The sequence below is a fragment of the Neolamprologus brichardi genome, chromosome 20 (assembly GCF_056152115.1).
Source record: "Neolamprologus brichardi isolate AB-2024 chromosome 20, ASM5615211v1, whole genome shotgun sequence".
NCBI lineage: Eukaryota > Metazoa > Chordata > Actinopteri > Cichliformes > Cichlidae > Neolamprologus > Neolamprologus brichardi.
The window spans coordinates 14,839,614-14,862,726 of record NC_142123.1 but is presented as its reverse complement, the minus strand read 5'-3'; the positions used below and the strand labels follow the sequence as shown (position 1 = coordinate 14,862,726).

Here is a 23,113-nt window from a genome sequence, read left to right as displayed (position 1 = left end):
GTTTTACTGGCAAAATATCAAAACTAAAGCCAATAACTTTGCTGATTTTCTCTATCTGTGCAATATTGATTAACGTTACTGCTCTTTAAGGTAAATATCTAAACTATTACACTGTTTAATCCACACCAATGCATCATATTCTGTAAAATCATATTTTTGTATATGTTGTCCTGTGAGGACATCTGATCTCTGAAAAAACAACTGTTAATGAAGCTGGAAAAACAAACCTACATCTTGATCCTTAAAAAAGCATATTAATATGTATCTTAATAACAAAAACAATCACAGCTGAAATAAAAGGCTTCAGCCTACTAATATTAGTTCATAAAATACATTCTCTGCGCCAAAAGTGATGAGTTAAGGTGCCCATGGAGGCAAGGGTGCCACCAGGCATTTGGCCCCGGGGCAGACCCAAGACAGGCTGGAGAGATTATATCTCTCGGCTGGCCTGGGAATGCCTTGGAGTTCAAATTCATATTAATATTCTTATTCTTCTATGACAAAGAGTACAAGTGTTCATTTAAGGAAATAAACAGAGCAGTAAGAGATATTTTTCAATTTTTTATTTTTATTTTTGATTTGCCGCCAATTACATGTTTTTATTTGTAATTTTTGTAGTGCTCCCTACTATGTGAACCCCTCACCTGATGTTTTATGTTTATTAGTTTAGTTTAGATTCTAAACTATCAACCCCAACAATCGAATGATCTCCTTTAATAGCAAGCGCTGGGCAACGGTGGAAAGGAAAAACTCCCTTATAAAAGGGGAGAAACCTTTGACAGAACCAGGCTAAGAAAGGGGCAGCCATCTGTCATGACTGGTTGGGGGGTGAGAGGCAGAGGAAAAGAAAAAAGAGAGCACATGTTAGCTATATGTTGCTCACATTGCCTAAAATGAACAACGTATGGTTTTCTGGACTGTGAAAGAAAAGTCTCAAGTCAGTTTTCAGTGACGTGACTGAAGACTTTTCTGGATGGCCGTGCGGATGCTTGTCAGAAACAGTTCATTTCCTTTCTTGGAGAAACGAACTCCGTTGCGTAAAAAAATTGAGTTGTCAAAAAACTTGATGTGCGGATGCTCAATAATCACTCCATCGAAGCGGTCGACAGCCTTTCTAATGCTGGCATTCACAGTCTTCCTGTCCTTATTGATTTCGCCTGGATTTCCATATATCCACACTTGACGCTCGTTGATGGATGAATATGCAATTGTCATTGAGGGGAACTCTGTGTGCAATTGCATCAATTCCTTCTCAATGACAGAAGAAAGTTCATAAGCAGAAAAGAGTCCCAAATCATTGCCCCCAGCATGGATTACCAGTATGTCAGGTGGGCTCTGTGTGGATAGCTCCTTATAAAAACAAGGAAGGACTCCACACCAGCGCATTCCTCGTTTGCCAAACCACTGGACTTTGGTATTAAGTCCAAAATTTTCTCCGAAAATCTCTTTTGCTTCACCCCTGGCTCGTCTGATGTAACTGGACCCAATGATCCACACGTTTGTTTCTCTCTGGTCTTCTGGGCTCTCTTTCTTTTTCGGTGTGTTTTCACGGGTGTTGGTATCGCTCAAGGCCGTATCGTTTGTTTTCTGACCTGGGAGTTGGATAGTCCTGGACCAGGGACTTTTTTGGATACTCTGTGTCACTACTGCTTGTTCTGGCCTCTTGTTGTCTTTTTGTGTGTTTTCAGAGGTTTTGGTATCACCCAAGGTAATATCGTTCATTGTTTTAACTAGGTATTGGATATTCTTTGGCGGAAAACTTTTTTGGATGCTCTGTGTCAATACTGATTGTTCTGGCCTCTTGTTGTCTTTTTGTGTGTTTTCAGAGGTTTTGGTATCACCCAAGGTAATATCGTTCATTGTTTTAACTAGGTATTGGATATTCTTTGGCGGAAAACTTTTTTGGATACTCTGTGTCACTACTGCTTGTTCTGGCCTCTTGTTGTCTTTCACTGTGTTTTCAGAGGTTTTGGTATCACTCAAGGTCATATTGTTCATTTTCTCAACTAGGAGTCGGATAGTCCTTGGCGAACAACTTTTTTGGCTGCTCTGTGTCACTGCTGCTTGTTCTGGCCTCTTGTTGTATTTTGGAGTGTTTTCAGAGGTTATGGTATCACTCGAGGTCGTAATGTCCATTTTCTCAACTAGTTGTTGGAAAGTCCTTGGCGCATAACTTTTTTGTCTGCTCTGTGTCACTGCTGCTTGTTCTGGCCTCTTGTTGTATTTTGGAGTGTTTTCAGAGGTTATGGTATCACTCGAGGTCGTAACGTCCATTTTCTCAACTAGTTGTTGGATAGTCCTTGGCGCATAACTTTTTTGTCTGCTCTGTGTCACTGCTGCTTGTTCTGGCCTCTTGTTGTATTTTGGAGTGTTTTCAGAGGTTATGGTATCACTCGAGGTCGTAACGTCCATTTTCTCAACTAGTTGTTGGAAAGTCCTTCGCGCATAACTTTTTTGTCTGCTCTGTGTCACTGCTGCTTGTTCTGGCCTCTTGTTGTATTTTGGAGTGTTTTCAGAGGTTTTGGTATCACTCGAGGTCGTGACATCCATTTTCTCAACTACGTGTTGGATAGTCCTTGGCGCATAACTTTTCTGGATGCTCTGTGTCACTGCTGCTTGTTCTGGCCTCTTGTTGTATTTTGGAGTGTTTTCAGAGGTTATGGTATCACTCGAGGTCGTAACGTCCATTTTCTCAACTAGTTGTTGGAAAGTCCTTCGCGCATAACTTTTTTGTCTGCTCTGTGTCACTGCTGCTTGTTCTGGCCTCTTGTTGTATTTTGGAGTGTTTTCAGAGGTTATGGTATCACTCGAGGTCGTAACGTCCATTTTCTCAACTAGTTGTTGGAAAGTCCTTCGCGCATAACTTTTTTGTCTGCTCTGTGTCACTGCTGCTTGTTCTGGCCTCTTGTTGTATTTTGGAGTGTTTTCAGAGGTTATGGTATCACTCGAGGTCGTAACGTCCATTTTCTCAACTAGTTGTTGGAAAGTCCTTCGCGCATAACTTTTTTGTCTGCTCTGTGTCACTGCTGCTTGTTCTGGCCTCTTGTTGTATTTTGGAGTGTTTTCAGAGGTTATGGTATCACTCGAGGTCGTAACGTCCATTTTCTCAACTAGTTGTTGGAAAGTCCTTCGCGCATAACTTTTTTGTCTGCTCTGTGTCACTGCTGCTTGTTCTGGCCTCTTGTTGTATTTTGGAGTGTTTTCAGAGGTTATGGTATCACTCGAGGTCGTAATGTCCATTTTCTCAACTAGTTGTTGGAAAGTCCTTCGCGCATAACTTTTTTGTCTGCTCTGTGTCACTGCTGCTTGTTCTGGCCTCTTGTTGTATTTTGGAGTGTTTTCAGAGGTTATGGTATCACTCGAGGTCGTGACATCCATTTTCTCAACTACGTGTTGGATAGTCCTTGGCGCATAACTTTTTTGTCTGCTCTGTGTCACTGCTGCTTGTTCTGGCCTCTTGTTGTCTTTTGGTGTGTTTTCAGAGGGTTTGGTATCACTCAAGTTCATATCGTTCTTTTTATGAACTTGGAGTTGGATAGTCCTTGAAGAAGAACCTTTTTGGATGCTCTGTGTCACTGCTGTTTCTTTTTTCTCAGTGTCTATTCTCATCCTCTTTCTCTCTGGAGAGTAGCTCTCAGAGTTGTTTTTGCTGCCTTTTGAAATCTGACTGTATCGTCTTTTCAACACAGTTTTTTCTTCACAGATTCGTCTCTTCTTCCTTGGTGGAGAGCAGCTGTCGGGACTTCTGCAATTCTGTGCAGCATAATCTGGGCCTCGCTTCCTCTTGAGTGGAAGCTGGAAATGTGTTTCTTCAGAATTTGGCTCTGGATTTTGGTGGTCCATTGTAGTAAAGCCAGCGTAAGCTTGTTGACTTTTGCTGTGTTTACTCTGAGACATGTTAGAGTGTTGATGAAGTGACTGTGTTAAAGATTCAACTGTTTTAAAATGTTTACCTTTGAATGCTGCAATCTTGAGTGTTGCAAATAAACTGACTGAAAGTTTGGGATTCTTACCCCTACTTAAGTATTCACTGATCAAAGGCATATGAAATGCCTTTGATCATCACAATGATGTCATAACATAATATAACAGTAACATTCTTTTTCTTCTTCTATTTTTTTTTAAAAAAAATTTGGTGTTATTGGCTATAGGGCTTTAGAACGTGATGTCACGGGAGGGGGCGTGACCGCCGGGGCGCCATTTTAGCTGGCCAAACAAAGGGCTCAAGGAGCTAATGCATTAGTAATGGTTCGCTTTGCTGTGTTGTGGGTTTTAATGTTAGATCGCATGATCAGGAAGGGAATAAGCTTAAAAATTGGCTCTCTTTTTATTCTTTCCCAGCCTGAAAGCAACGTGAGGGAGCTTATGTAGTGGTTGTTACCAAAAGAAGGCATCTAGCCTGGATAGCAGCTGTGAGATGAGTTGATATCCAGTTCTCTACCATCCACAGATATCTGTTGTTGTGCTACAGACATTTTCATTCTGGTAAGTTCTAAATAAGTTCATATTAGGGCTGTTCGATATAACGATATATATTGGATGATGATATAAAAATATCTATTGTTTCATTTTACACTATTGTTTGTTTCGTGCTATTGCAAAATAAACTGTTTATGCCAATATTTTTTCATCGTTTTGATGGTCACTGTAGTGGCTATATTAATTTCTTAAAGTTCTCTCTTTCTCTTATATTTAATATAACCACACTATGGAGGCGACTGTTTTTATGTTGTTGTTAGCAACAACTACGGTAAAACCATGGCGTGTCCGCTTGTTTATTTTCCACATAAGCCTTTCACAATAAAGCTCAAGATCCTGTTGAACCTTTTCAAAATAAACTGAATTACGTGAAAGAGTATGCAGATTTTTTATGGATGAGAAGCAAAAAAGAGCCGTCGGGTGCTAAAAAATAAACCTTAGACTCAAACGTTAGAACAGGCTTTTCTCCGCAGCACGCCGTGTAATAAAGATAAAGAAAACGGCGGTCGTTACAACTTATGTCTAAAAATGTATAGTTCATGCATCGGTTAAAACACTGGACTCCAAGTACACCACGCCCAGCTGTAAACACTTCACGCAAGTCAAGCTGCCTGAGATTCACAGAATTTACAGAAAATATTAAATTTTGTGATTTATATCGTTATTGGGACAATAGATGTCTTATATGGGGAAATGAGATTTTGGTCATATCTCAGAGCCCTAGTTCATATTACTCTTTATAGCCTATTAGTTTTATTTTCAATGCGCTCTGAGGTCATAGCAAATTAGAACAAACATTCTAATGAGTGATTTTGTAGATATACATTCTATTTGTAGAGTTGCTAATTGTTTTTCATTATTGCAGCCAAACCAGCCTATGAAATGAATGAAACAAATCCTGACAGGGTTCCAATGCTACACATGGGGGACTACAAAATCCCAGCTTCAGACTACATGCTACAAACCACCATGCCAATCAGATGACATCTTCCATGTGAGGGTGAAGAGGTGACCCTCCTGGATAAGATGGTGATTTTATGTGAACATTTTATCATTTGTAAACTATACATGACATTGATTCTACATTGTTACTGGTGTGATGTTCTACAAAGTGGTTTTAATTAAAAAAAAAAAAAGGCAAACATTTATTTGTTTCTTTATTCAACTATTGAACAGTGGTACTTAGTGAGTACATATTCAGTAAATGCAAATTATCATGGCAATGCACTTCAGGCACAAATGTAGACCCCCTAAATACAACATTATGGGTTATTCAGAACAGAACTATGCTTTGAGAAATATTTTTCCATCAGTTGAAACAACTCCTCCACAGTAGCAGGTGGAATTTCTTTGTATTTATTTTGTTTTTCTTGTACGTTGGCTGTATCCCAATTCAGGGTATGCAGCCTTAAAGTATGCAGCCTTAAAGTACGCAGCCTTAACGGTCCACAAGGGCCGCGCACTCAAAGACTGCTAAGACAGGAAGTGCGAGGCTTGTGAAATGGGACGGTCTGGCCCCCGTCGCGCTGCCCAGGTTGCCTAGCAACCGTGATACTAACCGTGTTTCATACAGCATTGTTTGACAGAAATGAAGGAGAAAATGTTTTGTTCATTTGTTTGTTTGTTTTTACATGAGCTTTGTTTGATTAGATAAGTATCCGAGGCTGAGACCACGAGACTGTAAAAACATGATTGTTGGGCTTCATTTCTGTACTGAACAGTCATTTTAAGATTAGCTAGTAAATAACAATTAGCTAATGTTGTTCATTAGACTAAAGTCATCTTACTTTGGTAATGTAAATATAATATGGTCAATATTAAAGTTATTCTATTAATCATTATTAGTTATACCAGCAGTGAACTTGAACTCTGTGTCAAATACTGAGCTTCAGTAAAGATTCAAGTTGTGTTTATTTAAATTTCCTTTCACCTTAAATCTTCACTCAAAGACAAGCATCTTTTACAGCGTATATATAGATATATTATATATAAGAGACAAATATTGTTCTTTTATTATGTTGGCATTATTACATTTGGCTCACTGCTTACATTTATGTGTAAAAACAAAATGTACGAGCTGTGATAACTGTTGCTGATAGAATGAAGAGTAGACTGATATATGAAATATTCCTTTATTGGGTGAGAAAATCATACCATGTCATAACTGCTTTAGGTCATACAGAATAGATATCAGAGCCTTAAAGAGGCTGACTTCTGCTAAATGGGTCAAACTGAACAGAAAGTATACAAACACATAACATCCTTATAGAATATGATGTAACACATTAGATCAACTTACCTCAAAATATATAAAGCATATAAACAATTACAGAAATATGATACAACAAACACAGCAGTAATCCAAAATACTCAAAGTATCATAGAACTGAACCAAACATTTATTTTTAGGTCCATTCTGCTGCTGATACATACTTTAGGTTTCTGAATATCAAACTTGTTGCTGCCTTTCATAGTGTGTAACTTGAAGGCACTGAGTCAACACGTTCTCACTCCCAAAGCCTAACATTTCACGCTAGGTGACAAATTGTCAACATATTACGTTTTCGGCTACCCACCACGTTCCTGAATGACGACCTCGGAAAAATGAGGAAATATGAGAACCGTATGGACTCAATCTACACACGTTGGCTCAGAAACACGCCATTTAACATCATTAAAGGTTAAGCTCAGGAAAAAAGTTATAGTTGGGGCTAGGAATAAGGTTAGGTTTAGGGCTGGAATACAGGGCTGGAACGTCTATTACCGCGGGAGCGTCATTGCACTGGATTTCGGCCATAACCCGCCGCGTACCATAAGAACGCCGGTCTCCTTTCGCGTTCCTCAGGAACGCCGCGGGACGTGACAAAACGTCGGCATGTTACGCCTCGGGAGTGAGAACTGCCTGAGTACTTTCTTCCACACTGAAAACACTGGAATAATCAAATTATTTGAACATTACCTAATGAGGATGCTCTGAGAGACTGCTATGACACCACAGACTGGGATGTGCTTCTGATCCCACATGGTGAGGACATAGAGGAGGCGACACACTGTCATACTTATTATGTCAACTTTTGTGTGGACACGGTAGCCCCTGCTAAGGTGGTACGGTGTTATCCTAATAACAAACCGTGGGTAACACAGGAAGTCAAAACTGTCCTCAACATGAAGAAGGAGGCCTTCTGGAGCAAAGTGAAAGAGGAGATGAAAGCAGCACAGCCCGCTCACACCCGGACAAGGGAAAAGGCACGGTCAGGATCCTGTTTCTTGACTTTGAGTGCCTTTAACACAATCAGGCCCCGTCTGCTCCAGGAAAAGCTGAACAGGATGCAGGTGGACCTCTGTCAGATTGCTTGGATCGACAACTATCTCACCAACAGACCACAGTACATTAGGCTGAAGGACATCAGGTCTGACATTGTGGTCAGCAGCACAGGAGCACCACAGGGAACTGTGCTGTTCCCTCTGGGGACAGCACAGTTCCTGATCTGGGATGATCAGGTAGTTACATGGAGTCCCACAAACCACCTGCAACTCAACACCTCAAAGACCAAGGAACTGGTTGTGGACTTTAGGAGGTCCAGACCAGGTCCACTGACAGTTCAGATAGAGGGAGAGGAGATGGAGGTGGTCAACAAGTACAAGTACCTCGGGCTGTGGTTGGACAACAAACTGGACTGGTCATGCAACACGCAGCACCTGCATAAAAAAAGGCCAAAGCAGACTGTACTTCCTCTGGAGACTGAGGTCTTTCAACATCTGCAGGAAGCTCCTGAGGATGTTTTACCAGTTGGTGGTTGCTGGAGTACTATTCTATGCTGTGGTGTGCTGGGGGAGCAGCACAGCAAAGAAGGACTCATCCAGGCTGGAAAAACTAATCAACAAGGCTGACTCTGTGGTTGGCATAAAGCTGGATACTCTGGTGACAGTGGCAGAGAAGAGGACATTAAAGATGGCTTATGTGAAAATGGGAGAAGGGTTGATGATTGAATTTCTGGTTTTACACTAAAATGGTCTTCTAACAGGTAAACATAAGAAAATATTTTTTTTTTACACCAAAAACATAAATCATAACTTTAAAAATGCAGGATCTGAATATTACCTTCACAACAGTACTGATAACATCAGCACATCTTCTGAAGGGATTCCTTGACAAAGGCTGTAAGTCTGCAGCCAGGGATTAATATTTCACATCTGATTTCTCCTTTTTTGCTCTTCTTCCCAGAAAGCAGCACTGGTTTGTAGCCAAGGCCATTAGTTTTTCAAGCTGCAATAAAATATAATATTTATTTGGTCAATATTGTAATATTGAATAATCCAAGTTAAAGCCACTCAGGGTGATCTTTACCTAGTGGTGAGTTAAGCTTTTTGTACTTGCTGTGTTCGTTTTCTTCTCTTAAAGGAAGTACAGAAGAACGACTAACTTTTAAAAGACTTCATTTGCTGTAGCAGTTGAAATGACAAGTTACAGCACGCTGGACCTTGATGTGAATCAGCGGTCTGCTTCACAAAAAGGATGGTCCTGTAAGCGGGCAATACAGTTTTATACCACAATAAAAACAAGTATTATTATGACTATCTTCTTCTGGGAAGCAACCTGGCGTTCCTGCCATTTCCCTTGCGAATCTTATAAGAAAAATACACAAAATAATACAGAAACAATTCAACAATCAGACAAACAAATACAACTTAACCAGGATCCAACGTTTTGCTGCTTTGAAATACCATAATTCAAACCTTAAAGCCAAATCCAATCATATTAATAAATGCCATTTAACAGCTAATATAGGACTATACCACAAAAGCAAATAATGAAAAAACTACACTTCCAGAATATCTAGAAATATCTCCACACCTCCAACATATAGAAATACACAACTGTGAGCTGTGTGTGTTGTGCGTCTGCTAGGCTACCTCTCCTGACAAAAGAACACAGTGCACGCCATTAACAAAATACAGGTGCTGGTCATATAATTAGAATATCATCAAAAAGTTCCCTTTTTTTCACTAATTCCATTCAAAAAGTGAAAGTTGTAAAATGAATACATTCATTCCACACAGACTGAAATATTTCAAGTGTTTATTTTTTTAAATTTTGATGATTATAACTGACAACTAATGAAAACGCCAAATCCAGTATCTCAGAAAATTAGAATATTACGTAAGACCAATACAAAGAAAGGATTTTTTGAACTCTTGGCCAACTGAAAAGTATGAACACGAAAAGTATGAGCATGTACAGCACTCAATACTTAGTTGGGGCTCCTGTTGCCTGTGGTACTGCTCAGGTGTGATGAGAGCCCACATTGCTCTGATAGTGGCCTTCAGCTCTTCTGCATTGTTGCTGAGTCTGCTGAATATTTAAATATTCAGCAGAATATTCCACAATAAAACCGAACTACAGCTTCAATATCCTGCTTGTACATGAATGCAATAGAAATAATGATCAAATAACATGACAAAGTCAAAAGGAACATTTCTAAATATATATATTTCAGCACTTTCACTATTTAAAAGTAAGACCAGTAACAGAGAGTTTATTTTCTGCAGTGTTGTGCAAAGTATTTGAAAGGAACAAGAATTTCCCCACTTCGGTCCAAATGATATCCCTTTATTTTGACAAATACGCTAGGATTACTGCAGCCCCCCAGCCTGAGACTACTACTGCAGGCAATTTGACAACATTTTGCTTGTCACTTACAGGTTGGCTGTGCTCTGCAAAATAGAGGCCACTGGAAACAATGATCTCCTCAAGATGGTTCCAATGAAGAATTATGACACTATCATGTTATTTTTTCCACCCTCCTAGCAGTTCTTAAATCAACAGAATTTCATTACATTATGACTTTTTGTTCCAGTGACACAACACAAAACTGCAGTTTTGCGTTGTTGGGAGCTTTTAAGGACCAGCCTTGAATCTTACAGATTTGATAAGTGAAGACTGGATGTGTAGTGAACAGAGCTGGGATAATCTGGACAAATTATGCAGGCTGCATTTGCAAATCAGAACTAGCTTTAGATTTGATGCTGGCAGACAGGCATGCATGTCTCAGGGTGATTACACACTAACACATTGTGATTAATTACACACATTTTTATACAATTTATTAACAAGATTAAAAAAACATAGAAAACGCAACCAAAAAGATACACCAAAAGATATATTATCCGACACTGTATTTCTCTTTCTTTTATACACAAATTCTTGTCACCAAAGCTTTGGAAATCATTAAATGTAAACACGAATAAGCAATTAGAATTCATACTGTTTAAAATAAACATGGATATCCAGATACAGTTAATATAATTAACAATATAACAACTATCATACACGTGGAAAGAAATGTTCTCACAGCATCATTTATACCATGGAAGAAAAAGAAGCTTTTCCACCATGGATTATGCAATTTCATTCTTCTTGAGGCAGTTAAGGTTAGAATGGCAAATGAAATACACAGAAAATAACATATGCAGCTAAACTATTTGGCATTGATACAGTGCATGAATACAGAAACATGGCAACAAAGATTTCAGTGCGAATACATTGTTTAAGGCAAGACTTTACTGATCCCACTGGGAAAAGAGCTCTTATGAAGCTATCCATCAACTGGTAGGTTTTGTACGAAAAAGCTTCCTAATTGTTCTTAAGTGAATAATTTCTTAGCTGATTTGAAACATGAGTGAAGATTTTAATAAGAGAAGAGAGAGACACAATCTTCCCTTACTATTTTCCTTTTCAATGCAGCAAATCTCTTCAAACCTCTTCAAAGTTCTTCTGAGCTCCAGTGTCAGTCTTTTGCTCACTTCCAAATTAACCAGTCATTTCCTACAGATGTCAGTCACCTTACCACTGCCTCCTGCATGTTTTCTCCATTCAAGGCTGGTAGTCATCATAAGAGTCTTCTGTGTGAAGAAAGAAACTTGAAAAGGATGCCGAATAAGTGAAAATTATGTCAAAGTTACCCAATTCTCTCAAATGAGAAGTGCTTTGCAGCTTTGCATGGCTCACAGCTGAACACAGTCCACAGTGATTTAGTCACGTGCAGCTACTAAAACAAGCTGGTTTAGTTCATCTCCTTTTAAGTCAACCCATTCTTTAAACCATCTGTCTTCTGATTGGCTGCCCCTCATAAATGTAAGGTGTGGACAGCAGATTGGGACTTCAGCACTCTCAGCCAAAATTGCCATATTACCATATAAGAAACACCACCACCACAACAACAACAACAACAACAAAAAACACACACCAGAATGTGAGAATAGAAATCCTGTCTACTGTAGCGCTCCTCTTATACCAGACAAACATAGACACATGCATGTACTTACACATGTACTTCATTAGTTAAAACGAAACAAAAAACAGGCCTGGATCCTCATACTCATTACATTCCCAGGGTTGCATGATTAGTACGTCTTTCTCTAGCTCAGGGGTGTCAAACTCAAATACACAGTGGGCCAAAATTCAAAACTGGAACAAAGTCGCGGTCTAACATTAATATTTATTGAAAAAAAAAATCTTCCTCCAGATTTAAGAATGAATCTCTTCTTATGGACTCAAACAAGTTTTGCTGAAAAACTTAATATGGAACAAGCAAAGCTTAATACTAAACAATATATATATTAGCTGTATAATACCAGTAGGCCAGCTCTAATAGTAATTTGGTATGGCTTCGTGGGCCAAATGTAATTAGGCTGCGGGCCAAATTTGGCCCGCGGGCCAGAGTTTGACACCTATGCTCTAGCTGCTAACCTGTTTGCTGAGGAAGCATGTTGCAGCCTCCGCTGTTGTCACAAACACCTGGTGGTCCCATCTCACCCGGCTGACCTGGTGTTCCAGGGATCCCAGATGGCCCCAGCTTACCATTTTCTCCTTTGGGACCTGGGATTCCCAGCTTAGACTCACCAGGAGGTCCTGTGGATACACATTTTAAAACAGTAATACTACATTTTATTTTAGGTGCTTATCGAAACACTCGTGCTACGAGACAGTCAAAAACAAGGAGTTTATCATTATTCATTATTAGCACATATAGCAACGGCTGCTTTTCCAAACAGCTGAATTCTTCTACTAGTTTACCACAGGGTTGTTGTCTCTCTCCTCTACTATATTTTGTACACTAATGACTGTCGCAGTACACAGGCTAACAGGCATTTCATTAAATATGCAGTTGACACAGTCATTGTAAGCCTTCTTCATGGTGAAGAGGATTCCCATTGGGCTGTTGTGGATGAGTTTGCTTCTTGGTGTGATCAGTCATTCTTAAAGATCAACACTTTGAAAACTAAGGACATGGTAATTGACTTCAGGAACCATTCTCCCATTCTGTACTGACAGTAGTAAATGGTGCAGCCATTGAACTGGTGGACAGTTACAAGTATTTGGGGGTTGTTCGTTATAAGGCTCTGTCCTTTGAGTCACGTCTTGCTGCTACAGTGAAAAAGGATCAACAACGAGTGTACTTTTTAAGGAGACTGAGAGGTTTTAACGTTTCATCTGAAATGATGACCCTTTTTTATAAAGGTTTTATTGAATCAGTTTTAATGGTCTGTATCATTGCTTGGTATGGTAATGTGTGTTTGAACAATAAGACCAGACTTAGTAATCTGGGTAAAGTGGCTGGTCAGATTTCAGGGAGGTCTCAGGTCCAGCTTGTGGACTTTTATAACAGGCAAGTGCTGAGGAAGGCAACCTCTGTCATGTTGTGTTCAGACCATCCTCTCTTTAATGATTTTCAGCTGCTTCCCTCAGGTCGTCAATACAAAGTGCTTGGAGTGAAGACCAAGAGACAGAGTGTCTTTTGTACCTGTTGCTATTGTCATGGATAATAACACTAAACATAAGGGTTGTTGCCATTACACATTGCACTTTGTTGATGACAAAATTTGGGCTGTTCTCTCTGGGCTTTTTAAAAAATATATATTTATTTATTTTTTTGTGTGTGTGTTGTCTTTGTTTGTTTTTGTCTTTCTGTGTATGGACAGACTGCAAATCAATTTCCCACTGGGGACAATAAAGTTACCATTGACCAGTGACATCATTTCAAGTTTGGTAACTTGGAATGTGTGTGTGCTTTTTTATGTTACTTATACAGAGGTACCTGCTAATCCCTTGACCCCTGGCTGACCCTGGACATTGGTCCCTGCATCACCTTTCTCCCCAGGCACACCTTTCCTTCCTGCAGAGAGGGAAGAGACAAATCAACGTGATAACCTTTGTTAAACATCAAACTGTAAGTGATGTTTTGCTTCCAACAAACCATCTACTAAGCTTACCTTGCTCTCCTGGATATCCAGGCCTGCCAGGTGTTCCCCTTGGGCCTACACGACCCTGTGAGCCCCTCTCACCCGGTGGGCCCTTGGGCCCTGGTATTCCTGGTTCCCCTGGAGGCCCCACTGGCTCTTCAATTGGAACTGGCTTACGACCGATCTCGTTAATGAACATGTCAAGTTTTAACACCTCCTCTGAAAAAGCAAAGAATAAAAATGTTTTGGCATTCTTATTTGACTCTTCTTCACAGTGAGGAGGGCAAACAGCACTGCAGACAGTATGCATGTCTGACATGCTTGCTTTTAGAGTGCTTACTATGTACTAGTTGTTCACAGGCCTGTGTGACCAGTTGGTAGATCATAGCCATGGACTGAGGTTCTCCCTGTAAAAAAACAATCAGAGTTACAAACTGTTTCTCCAGATAAAGTCAATTGAAAAGAAACTGAAACATTTTAGAAGGTATTTAAAAAGAAGATCAGATGCCATTACAGCTGATATATATATTAAAAAAAGAAGATAATGATGATATAACACACCTTTTCTCCTCTTTCCCCTTTATTACCTGGCAAGCCCTGTAGTGAAATATAAAAGAGTGTAAAGATAAATAACCAGCTGTAAGGACAGGTCAGACTTTTATGTGATATTTATTTCCTAGGTCTTACCGTAGGTCCCACAGGACCTGGGGGGCCCCTTTCTCCTATAGGCCCTGGGTATCCTGGCATTCCTTGGAAACCCTGTTTATACGTGATAGATAGAATATACTAGATGCATAAACCTACAGTGAGTCAGACACAAAGTCCTGATAGCAAACAGTTTTATTATACACACACCACATGTCTGTATGACTTTACTTGATAAGGTCAGACACATAAAAGAGCAGCTCATTACACCTCACTAAGGAGGTGAAGAACCGGTTCCCAGTGGTTCCCCTTGGAATTGTTAGTCTGTTTGTCTATCAATCCCACTTCTCAAGTCCACTTTCACTTGCGTAATTAAATAACATACTGCATTCGTTTTTAAAAAAGTGTACTGTGTAATAACTACTTTTTCTGAGTAATGACCAAACACTCATCACAACAGAGAGGGGAAATACCTCCAACATGCACAAACATTTGACCACACAGCATGCAAATCATTTGCAACATATAATGTAACGTGCATGTAATGTCTTTGATATGTTGCTTAGCAATGGTGGTGACTCTCAAAGTGGAGCCAATGAGAATCCAATGAGTATCAATAAGAGAATTGATAAGGAATTTAATTAAAGTGATACCGATAATTGAATAGGAATTGCTAAATTGGTAACAACTTCAACCTCACTGTATAAAAATTAAAAGAACCAAATGAACAGCAGTTGAGCTGAATGTTGTTTTCTGTGTTGAACTACAGTGACCGTATTTCATTTCAAAGTTTGATTAAACAAACCCACCGGCACAATGTACATTTCAAATTCCTTTAATTTTAAATATGTTCATATTGTCTATTCTTATTTAATTCACTTAATATACAGAATTCACCTGCTTGCTGCTTGCATGCTACTACTACACCAGGGGTCGGCAACCTGCGGCTCTTTAGTCCTTATAGTGCGGCTCCGGGTGGTTTGGGAAAATAAATTAGAAGTATTTAGCTGAAGTGTATTTTATTTGTGTTTAGTTCTTTTTTTAACTTGTAGTTCTAAATTGGAAGATTATTGTGATATTGAAATATACAAATAATATTATATTTTATTATTTTTCATCGCTCAAAATAAGCGTCACACTCGCGGAAGCCGGTATACCCGCCGAAACGCTGTGCATTTATCGAGACTTTCAACCCCAGATAGGGCAATTATGGATCTTCGGATCCACATTATGTCAGCAGCTATTGAAAACAAACACCGCTCACGCCTCACAGATGACAGCTTACAGTCCTGCGTAAAGATGAAAGTGACTTCGTACAGCCCCGATTTGCAGACGCTGTGCGCAGAGGTTCAGGAGCCGAAGGTCTATTGTAAACATATCATGGCAGACCCGCTGCTTTTCAGCATCTCTTTATTGACCACTTTTCACACACGGTTGCTGTACGCATAAAGCCGGCTGTAGCCAACACACCAACACAACAGCAGAGAGAGCACAGACTTAAAGGCGACGAGGCATGATTGCGGGTGCCGCTCAGATGTGTCCGCCTCCCCTGCAGCGGCACTGCAGACCACGCCCCGCCACACACATTAACCAGGTAAAAGACATATTTAGGCAGAATTTTGCAAATATCTACTTTTCCTTTATTAGCAGCATAGTGCTTTTTTGCCAATTATTTTTTAAAAGTCAGGTCAAGGCTCCAAAAGCCCAAGGGACATATAAGGGTGGCGGCTCACAACAGTTTCTGTTTGCTACATGGATCATTTTAGTTCAGCTGGGTGTCTTTCCTTTTGTTATATTTCTTTAAGAGTTTAAAATGTGTTAATTACATAAATACAATTTTATTTTCTCTGTAGCACTTCATGGATTTAAGCAACACACCTTAGTTGTTCACACAAAACATAAAGGAAAAAAACAATATATGCAGTGTTATCTTCATTTTAGATGTCAAAAAGTATTTGCGGCTCCCAGTGTTTTCTTTTGCTTGGAAACTGGGTCCAAATGGCTCTTTGGGTGTTAAAGGTTGCTGACCCCTGTACTACACATTCACCTAATGTATATATTATATATAATGTTCTTCCTCCCCCCCTTTTTTTTTGCACAAATCGAGGAGCGTGTCAGGTTACATTTCACTGTCTGTTATACCTGTATAACTATGCATGTGACAAATAAAGAACCTTGAACCTTGAACAAAGATACTTTGTCCTGAGAGTGGTGCTAGAGGACAGCTCGTGTAGTGTCTAAAATGGAAAAGGTTCATTCACAGTCAAAACTGTTCCCTGATGATAAGATGCACTTTCTCAAACTCAGTGTCACTGCCCAAACTTAAAATTGGCAGCAAAGGCAAAAATGGATACAAACAGATGAAGATGTATTTACACTTTACCCTGGGTCCAGTGACGCCGGGTGCGCCCATGTTCCCTTCCACACCTCTGATGCCCTGTGAGACATGTAGCAGAGAGATGAGGACAGAAGCAGAGCTCAGCTTGATACATTCTGTGCTGACTGAGATCAAGCAGCTCACCTTGGCACCTGCCACTCCCTCCTCCCCTTGTTGACCTGGAGGTCCTGGTACCCCCTAGAGAGACAGAGTAGGTTGAGACAGAGAGCTGTTAGAAGCAGATGGTTAGGTTCTGGTGACTCCATTACTTCACTTTAAACTTACCTGCACTCCCGGTCGCCCAGGATCTCCCTTCTCTCCCCTTGCTCCTGGTGGACCCTAAAGAAATTAATACGAGTACGTTTTTTGCACAATAAACTATCCACATGGATGCACATACATTCGTTTAGCAAAGCTTTCACCATAGTTACTGTATTGGTACACATTTAACCCTCTGGGTTCGACAGATGGGCGAGTCCAAATGACATGGTTTGAAGTGCAGACTTCAAACTATATACCGGCTTTTAAATAGTGTTTATATCCCATCTAAAATTCGGGTTATGATAAATAATTTTCAGCATACTTTTTCCTGAGTACTGTTGTCATGTTTAGTGCAGGAAGAAACAGTAAACATTGGACTTTGTAAGGACAGCGCTTCCCTTGCAGGCAAAAAAAAACAACAAACAAACAAACAAAAAAAACAAAACTGTGTAGCCGGACACATGAGGTTGTGCTGAAAAGAAATGTTACAAAACAAGGCAAAGTAAACCGTTTCTAAGGTGAAATATAAAGGTAAAATCCAAAGTAGTCAAACACAGCCAATTATACCCTGGACCCCAGAGGGTTAAATCTACCTTTTTGCCTTGCATTGTAATGCCTCGTGGCCCAATGCTGCCCACAGGTCCAAGGCCTCCCTCAAGTCCAGGATTTCCTGGAGGACCTACTTCTCCCTGAAAAAATAAATAAATAAATAAGAGACTAATTCAAAGAAAAGTGAGACTTACAGGTAGATGGTTCTGGTTTCAACAAACAATCTGAGATATTATTCTATGTTATGTTCTCATGTTCATGAGTCTGATTAAGTTCCCTTCCACTGTCAGTTGTGCATCGATGTAACACTCATTTATTGTATATTGTGTATGCGTTAGTCCCTGTAGGGAAATTACTCCTCTGTATTTAACTCTTTCACCCAGTGAAGCAGTGGGCAGCCACCAATGCAGCGCCCGGGGAGCATTGTGTGGGGACGGTACCTTGCTCAGTGGTACCTCAGGGTAGCCGTTCCGACCTTCCGATCATGGGGCAAACACTCTACCTATTGAGCGATGCCTACCTACACGGTGACTGAAACTACATAGAAACAGCTGTTCAACAGCTGCATTTGTATTTTTTTAGCTGATTCTTCACATATTTTCTTCAGGGAATATTTAATTGTTAAAAAAAAAAGTAATGCCTGTTTGCTATGTCTCCTCTTGTGGCAGGAGCAGCAGGGTTTAAGCTGTTCAACCTCTCAGGCAAAATGAGAAAAACCTGACTGTTATACACAAACTTCTAAATAAAGCCATGACTGCATCTGAAAGGTCTGAATAAAGCTTTCAGCTTACCTTTTGGCCATGTTCTCCTTTTTCACCTTTTTCGCCACGAGGGCCTGGCTTCCCCTGGGAAAGAAGACAAAGAGCTGAGTGTTTAACAGTGAAGAATCATGCAACAAGTACTCTGGGTGTGTTTGAGGTGACATACAGGTGGTCCAGGGGGACCAGGAGCTCCAGTGACGTCAGAGGAACAGGTACAGGTGTACGCAGGGGCAGGGCAGCTCTCCTCATCTCTCTTACACAGACACAATAATAAAGATATTAAGTAAGCAAATTTACACTGTTCTTAGAAAGGTTCTCTCAATGTTGCACCACCACTTGGTAAAAAAAATCATGACAGCTATATGATTTTTTTGTGAAATAATAAGGGTTGAAGAAAGGTGAATGTAAATATTAGCACACTGACCACTCCAGGCAGGTCACAGCAGGTATCCTCTGAAGCCCACGTGGTGTTACAGACGATTTCAAAAGACTGCAGCTGAAACTGGAAGTGATGAAGAGCACAGAACAGACATTGAATACAGGACAGTGGAAGTGATCATCCACAGTTTTTAAAGGTATGTTTAGAGTGCATTAATAGGCTGAGCTAGAATTAATATCAAAGAACGTTAAATACCGGGGCTGAGCCACTGTTAGGTCCTCGGGTCTTCACCAGTTTTCCCAGCATCTCAAATCCATCGGTGGGCAGGTTGCCTAGAGGACGGGCCGGCCTCTCACCCACGTGCTGACAGTCCACAGACAAGGATACACTCACCTGGCTAACAGAAAGGTGAACCTGCCAAATGGAAGAAAATGTGCCGTTTAGGCGTCTGAGGTCTAAGTCATCATATCTACTAACACTAACCCTACCTCACACTTTGGGAGAGTCTTCCTCTCACAGTTCAATGAAATGCAGTGGGGTTAAGTTAAATGATGATCCTAAACTGCCCATCATTGAAAAAATGTGAGAGTGGACCGTTATCTCTCTCCCAGCGACCATAGGGCGCCTCTCAGCGCAGGGTAGCCTATGTTCCTAGTTTTACATTCACCTTGTGAAAACTGCCATAGAACAGCCTGTGGACCTGTGGCTGGTCAAAGGTCAGCTCCTGCACTTCACCTCTGTAGTCCAGACTGAAGTATAACAGGTGCTTGGTGGTTGCTGCAAAAACACAAACACACAGGATAATAAGGTCATCATTTGTTATTTCCTGTAAAAGCCACAATATTGAGCTTAGGGAGGCAAGTTTACAGAAATGTGTTCACTTCTGTTCTCTGTTGTTGTTAAAGAATAATGTAGACGATTAAGGGACTGCAACAAGTCCAAAGACATGCTTCCAGTGCAGGAGGCGGGGAGGTGCAGGCAGTGTTACTCACGGTCAATCACCACTCCCATCTTTGGCTGGAAGTCATTGTCTGTGAGCTGCCAGAGAGCAAAAGGCTCCCTGGGTGTATCCTGCAGCATTCGGAAGGCAATGCTGATGGTGTGCTCTGGGGAGAAACCTGCAGGGTGGATAAACCTGGAAGGATGGCAAGACAGACCGCAAGATTCACTTTTTTCTATCACTGACTAAACACATTTCTGTGTTCCATGCCTAAGTCTCACAAGCACAGCACAAAAAAGGACCATGTGATGTTAGGGTTGGCTTATGAGACATGCTACAAAAAGTTTGAAAAGCATTGCATTAGTGTCTATGTCAGTGAACTGGTTTTTTACTCAAATTAAAATACAGTGAAAAAGAAAAGGTGGAGGACTGAAAGAAATTCTCACTTGGTGCTCTGTGTCAGTTGGACGTCTCTGTACAGAGTGTAGGTGGGGAGCGTGTTGAAGACAAAAGGCTCGGCTGCCACTCCCTCCACCGATGAGTGAGCTCTCTGAGTCAGACCAAAGGCTTCCATCATGTTGAACCCTAAACCAGCACAAACGTAACAGAAACACAGTGTGGTGCTTCCTTCGTAGTTGTTGTTGTTGTTGTTTTTTTAAGTTTCAGTTTAAAGGGAGGACAGCGTGTCTCACCTTTAACAATGCTGTTTCTGATGGTGACTTCAGGGCACACTGCAACACAAGAGTGTAAAAGTAGGCAAAAGTACTGCTGTATGCTTGTTTTATTCAAAAACCTTCTTAGAAATATTTCTTAGAAATAATATTCCACTTGTTGTTTACAATTTAAAAACAAAAGTGATCTCCATCGTATTAAAAAGCTTTGCATATCAGCACCACAGTCATTAAAAAACGAGGCCCATTCTTACCAGAGGTCAACACTTTCACTTAATTTCTTTTTATATTAATCTTGAAGTTATTGTTTATTCCACAACTGCCCGATTATCAAATGGGCACCTCCTTCCTTCTTTTATTCTGGTTTGTCATTCTTCACCTTTAATCTCACCTTTAAACATATTCTAGGTTAAATGTTTATTATTATTATTATTATTATTGTCTAATATTATTATTATTATTCAATTTTGTGTTTCTTTGTGTTTTTGTAATTTCACCACAATCTACCTCAATACCGCATTTATATCTAAAAATATGGAAACACGCTAGCTGTGAATAGCTGGTGTGCACATGTCTATTTACAGTGATTCAGTCACTAACATGCAGTAGTAACAATAACAGTGTCTAGTGCACATGGTCCGTGAATCCGGTGGTAACTTTGACAGCACCCCTCTGATTTTTGTGCACATACAGGTAAATGATAGTGATGGTGAAAACTCATTGCTGCACAGGACTGGAACATATTAATGGTGGGCTATTGCCTTTCAGCTAGATTTTGATTCATGCAAAGACAGAAACACACACACACACACACTCTGACTGGGGAATCTGTTGACCAACAACAATTCTGAACTCGTGTGTTAAATTCAGCCCAAAATATTTTATAGGCTACTCAGAAGAAGTTGAAGATAAAGTATATGTGGATCTAAAGATTTACCTTCATTGTGGATAGGGTACATCCGGGGATGGATGGCAATTTGGGCTGGAGCTGCAGCTGTAACAAAATTGCATTGAAATTATTTATATAAAATAATTTATAAATATATTACTGTTCATACATAAACTGTGAATTAAATTCTTTTTTGTGTTTGCTGGCCAATGATCATCTGTGTTTCTGAGAACATGTCAGACCTGTGGGATGGAGGATGGAGACTGCCGGGCCCTCTGCTGAGCCGAGAAGAGAGTGCACACTGATGCGATACAGAGTCTCAGGTTCCAGATCAGTGAAACAGTGGCTTCTGCTGGACTTACTCACAACTTCTTGCTTTGATTGCTTGTCTATGCACACATGCACGACAGAGTAAATTGCCAGCAATCACTGTAGGTTGTGTTACAACTAATAACTCACATATAATGTATATATAGTGGTGTGAAAATTATTTCATAATTTTTGGATATTTGTCACACTTAAATATTTCAGATGATGAAACAAATTTAAAACAGCTCCAGATAATACATTACCACCACCATATCAAAAAGCACCACTGAACGACACAGGAAATCATTCTGTCTGCATCACAAGTCTGCAATTAATCGGGCCTGAGTGTGTTTAGTGAAACTCAACTCAGCTTTTCAAAAAATGTAGTTAGTTACAGTTAATTCATGATTTAACAAGAGGGGCAATCTTTTTTTTCACAGGACCAGGGAGGTTTGGATAATCTATGAAATCATTTAAAAGCTGCATTTTGTATTTACTTGTCTTATCTTTCTTCTAATATTAAAATTTGTTTGATGATGCAAAACACTAGGAAATCAGGAAGGGGGCAAACACCTTTTCACATCACTGTAGACATGAATACCTTTTACATCCTGGATTACAATACGATATCCATCAACGGAAGATACTGGTCTCCATGACACACAGATACTGGAGTGGTCTGACCTGACCACACTCGCACTGCTTACCCGCAAAGTGGCTAGAGAAACAGAAAAAAGGCAGAAAACAAGCAAAAAAAAAAAAAAGCCAAAGAATGTCATCTGCACACTAGCATGGACAATAAACATAGACACAGTGCACCCAGTAATTTTTGAACTTTCAACCAAGTATCAAGAGCAGTACTGGTATTGTACTGGTACTGGCTGTTGTCTCATTGTTCAGAGAGCCCATCATTATGCAGAGAAAAGAATCTGTGTCTCTGGACCAAAATGACTGTACGTGTAGTGCTGTAGAAACAATACTGCCCAAAAACATATGCATATCCTCCTGTAAGGTTAAAGTAATGGGACATTTGCACTGTAAACCTGTCGCTCTTCACTGGAAGTTGCACTTGAGCTGTCTTGGCATCTTTCCCTTGTTTGACTCACCAGTTTTGCCCTGAGCTGAACCGCTGCCTCCTTCTCTGTTGTGGTACTCAGCCGTGACCAAGATGCTGTAGCGTGTATCTGGCTGCAATGACTCCAGCATCACCTGCTTCTCTCCACCAGGGACCAGCACCTGCACACAACAAACCACACTATCATCTCAACACAGTCAGAACTGATTTAAAGTTTTGGGACTTATGCAATTTCTGGAATTCTGACACATGATAGCCGGCTGAAGGCCAGAAGAGGTGAAGATGTAATGACTATGACCCACTCACAGTGTGATCCTGGCTATCAGCTCCAGTCAATGCTGTGTAGGACACGCGATACTGGAGGACATGAGCATTGGGAGGTACCCAGCTGATCACCATGCTGACGGCAGTCTCATCAGAAACCGTGAGGCTGGTTGGGCCTCCACCAGACACTGCAGGAACATCATAGAAGAGATAAAGTACCACAGCTAACGACACTTAACACTCACTTTGTTCCTTTACAAGAGGAAATTAT

The 23,113-nt window shown here is 40.3% G+C and overlaps 2 protein-coding genes across 3 annotated transcripts in view; both read right to left on the bottom strand.

The window, feature by feature from the left end:
* Window positions 1-548: 548 nt before the first annotated feature.
* On the bottom strand, window positions 549-4,085 carry LOC148096942 (uncharacterized). Its single transcript, XM_087834332.1, has one exon. It carries the CDS (start codon window positions 4,042-4,044, stop codon window positions 946-948), a length of 3,099 nt encoding a protein of 1,032 aa, XP_087690458.1. The 5' UTR covers window positions 4,045-4,085; the 3' UTR covers window positions 549-945.
* Window positions 4,086-9,896: 5,811 nt separating this feature from the next.
* col20a1 (collagen type XX alpha 1 chain) overlaps window positions 9,897-23,113 on the bottom strand; it is a 35,750-nt gene continuing 22,533 nt past the window's right edge. The window contains exons 19-42 of one of the 2 annotated variants that reach the window (XM_087834336.1): window positions 22,885-23,030; window positions 22,610-22,739; window positions 22,105-22,221; window positions 21,437-21,583; window positions 21,243-21,299; window positions 20,327-20,365; window positions 20,081-20,219; window positions 19,687-19,829; window positions 19,362-19,471; window positions 18,950-19,108; window positions 18,740-18,817; window positions 18,482-18,568; window positions 18,346-18,399; window positions 17,599-17,694; window positions 17,030-17,083; window positions 16,889-16,942; window positions 16,751-16,804; window positions 14,410-14,481; window positions 14,284-14,319; window positions 14,063-14,129; window positions 13,753-13,941; window positions 13,578-13,655; window positions 12,230-12,391; window positions 9,897-11,399 (exon numbers count right to left, since the gene is read on the bottom strand). In XM_087834336.1, the coding sequence (XP_087690462.1) occupies window positions 11,299-11,399; window positions 12,230-12,391; window positions 13,578-13,655; window positions 13,753-13,941; window positions 14,063-14,129; window positions 14,284-14,319; window positions 14,410-14,481; window positions 16,751-16,804; window positions 16,889-16,942; window positions 17,030-17,083; window positions 17,599-17,694; window positions 18,346-18,399; window positions 18,482-18,568; window positions 18,740-18,817; window positions 18,950-19,108; window positions 19,362-19,471; window positions 19,687-19,829; window positions 20,081-20,219; window positions 20,327-20,365; window positions 21,243-21,299; window positions 21,437-21,583; window positions 22,105-22,221; window positions 22,610-22,739; window positions 22,885-23,030 (2,369 nt within the window). In that variant the 3' untranslated portion in view covers window positions 9,897-11,298. The remainder of the gene's footprint in view (window positions 11,400-12,229; window positions 12,392-13,577; window positions 13,656-13,752; window positions 13,942-14,062; window positions 14,130-14,283; window positions 14,320-14,409; window positions 14,482-16,750; window positions 16,805-16,888; window positions 16,943-17,029; window positions 17,084-17,598; window positions 17,695-18,345; window positions 18,400-18,481; window positions 18,569-18,739; window positions 18,818-18,949; window positions 19,109-19,361; window positions 19,472-19,686; window positions 19,830-20,080; window positions 20,220-20,326; window positions 20,366-21,242; window positions 21,300-21,436; window positions 21,584-22,104; window positions 22,222-22,609; window positions 22,740-22,884; window positions 23,031-23,113) is intronic. The other variant, XM_087834337.1, reaches the window with a different exon arrangement.

What these genes read in the sequence shown, in the direction of transcription:
- LOC148096942 (XM_087834332.1), bottom strand. Translation starts at nt 4,044, where the DNA reads ATGCCTTTGATCAGTGAATACTTAAGTAGGGGTAAGAATCCCAAACTT.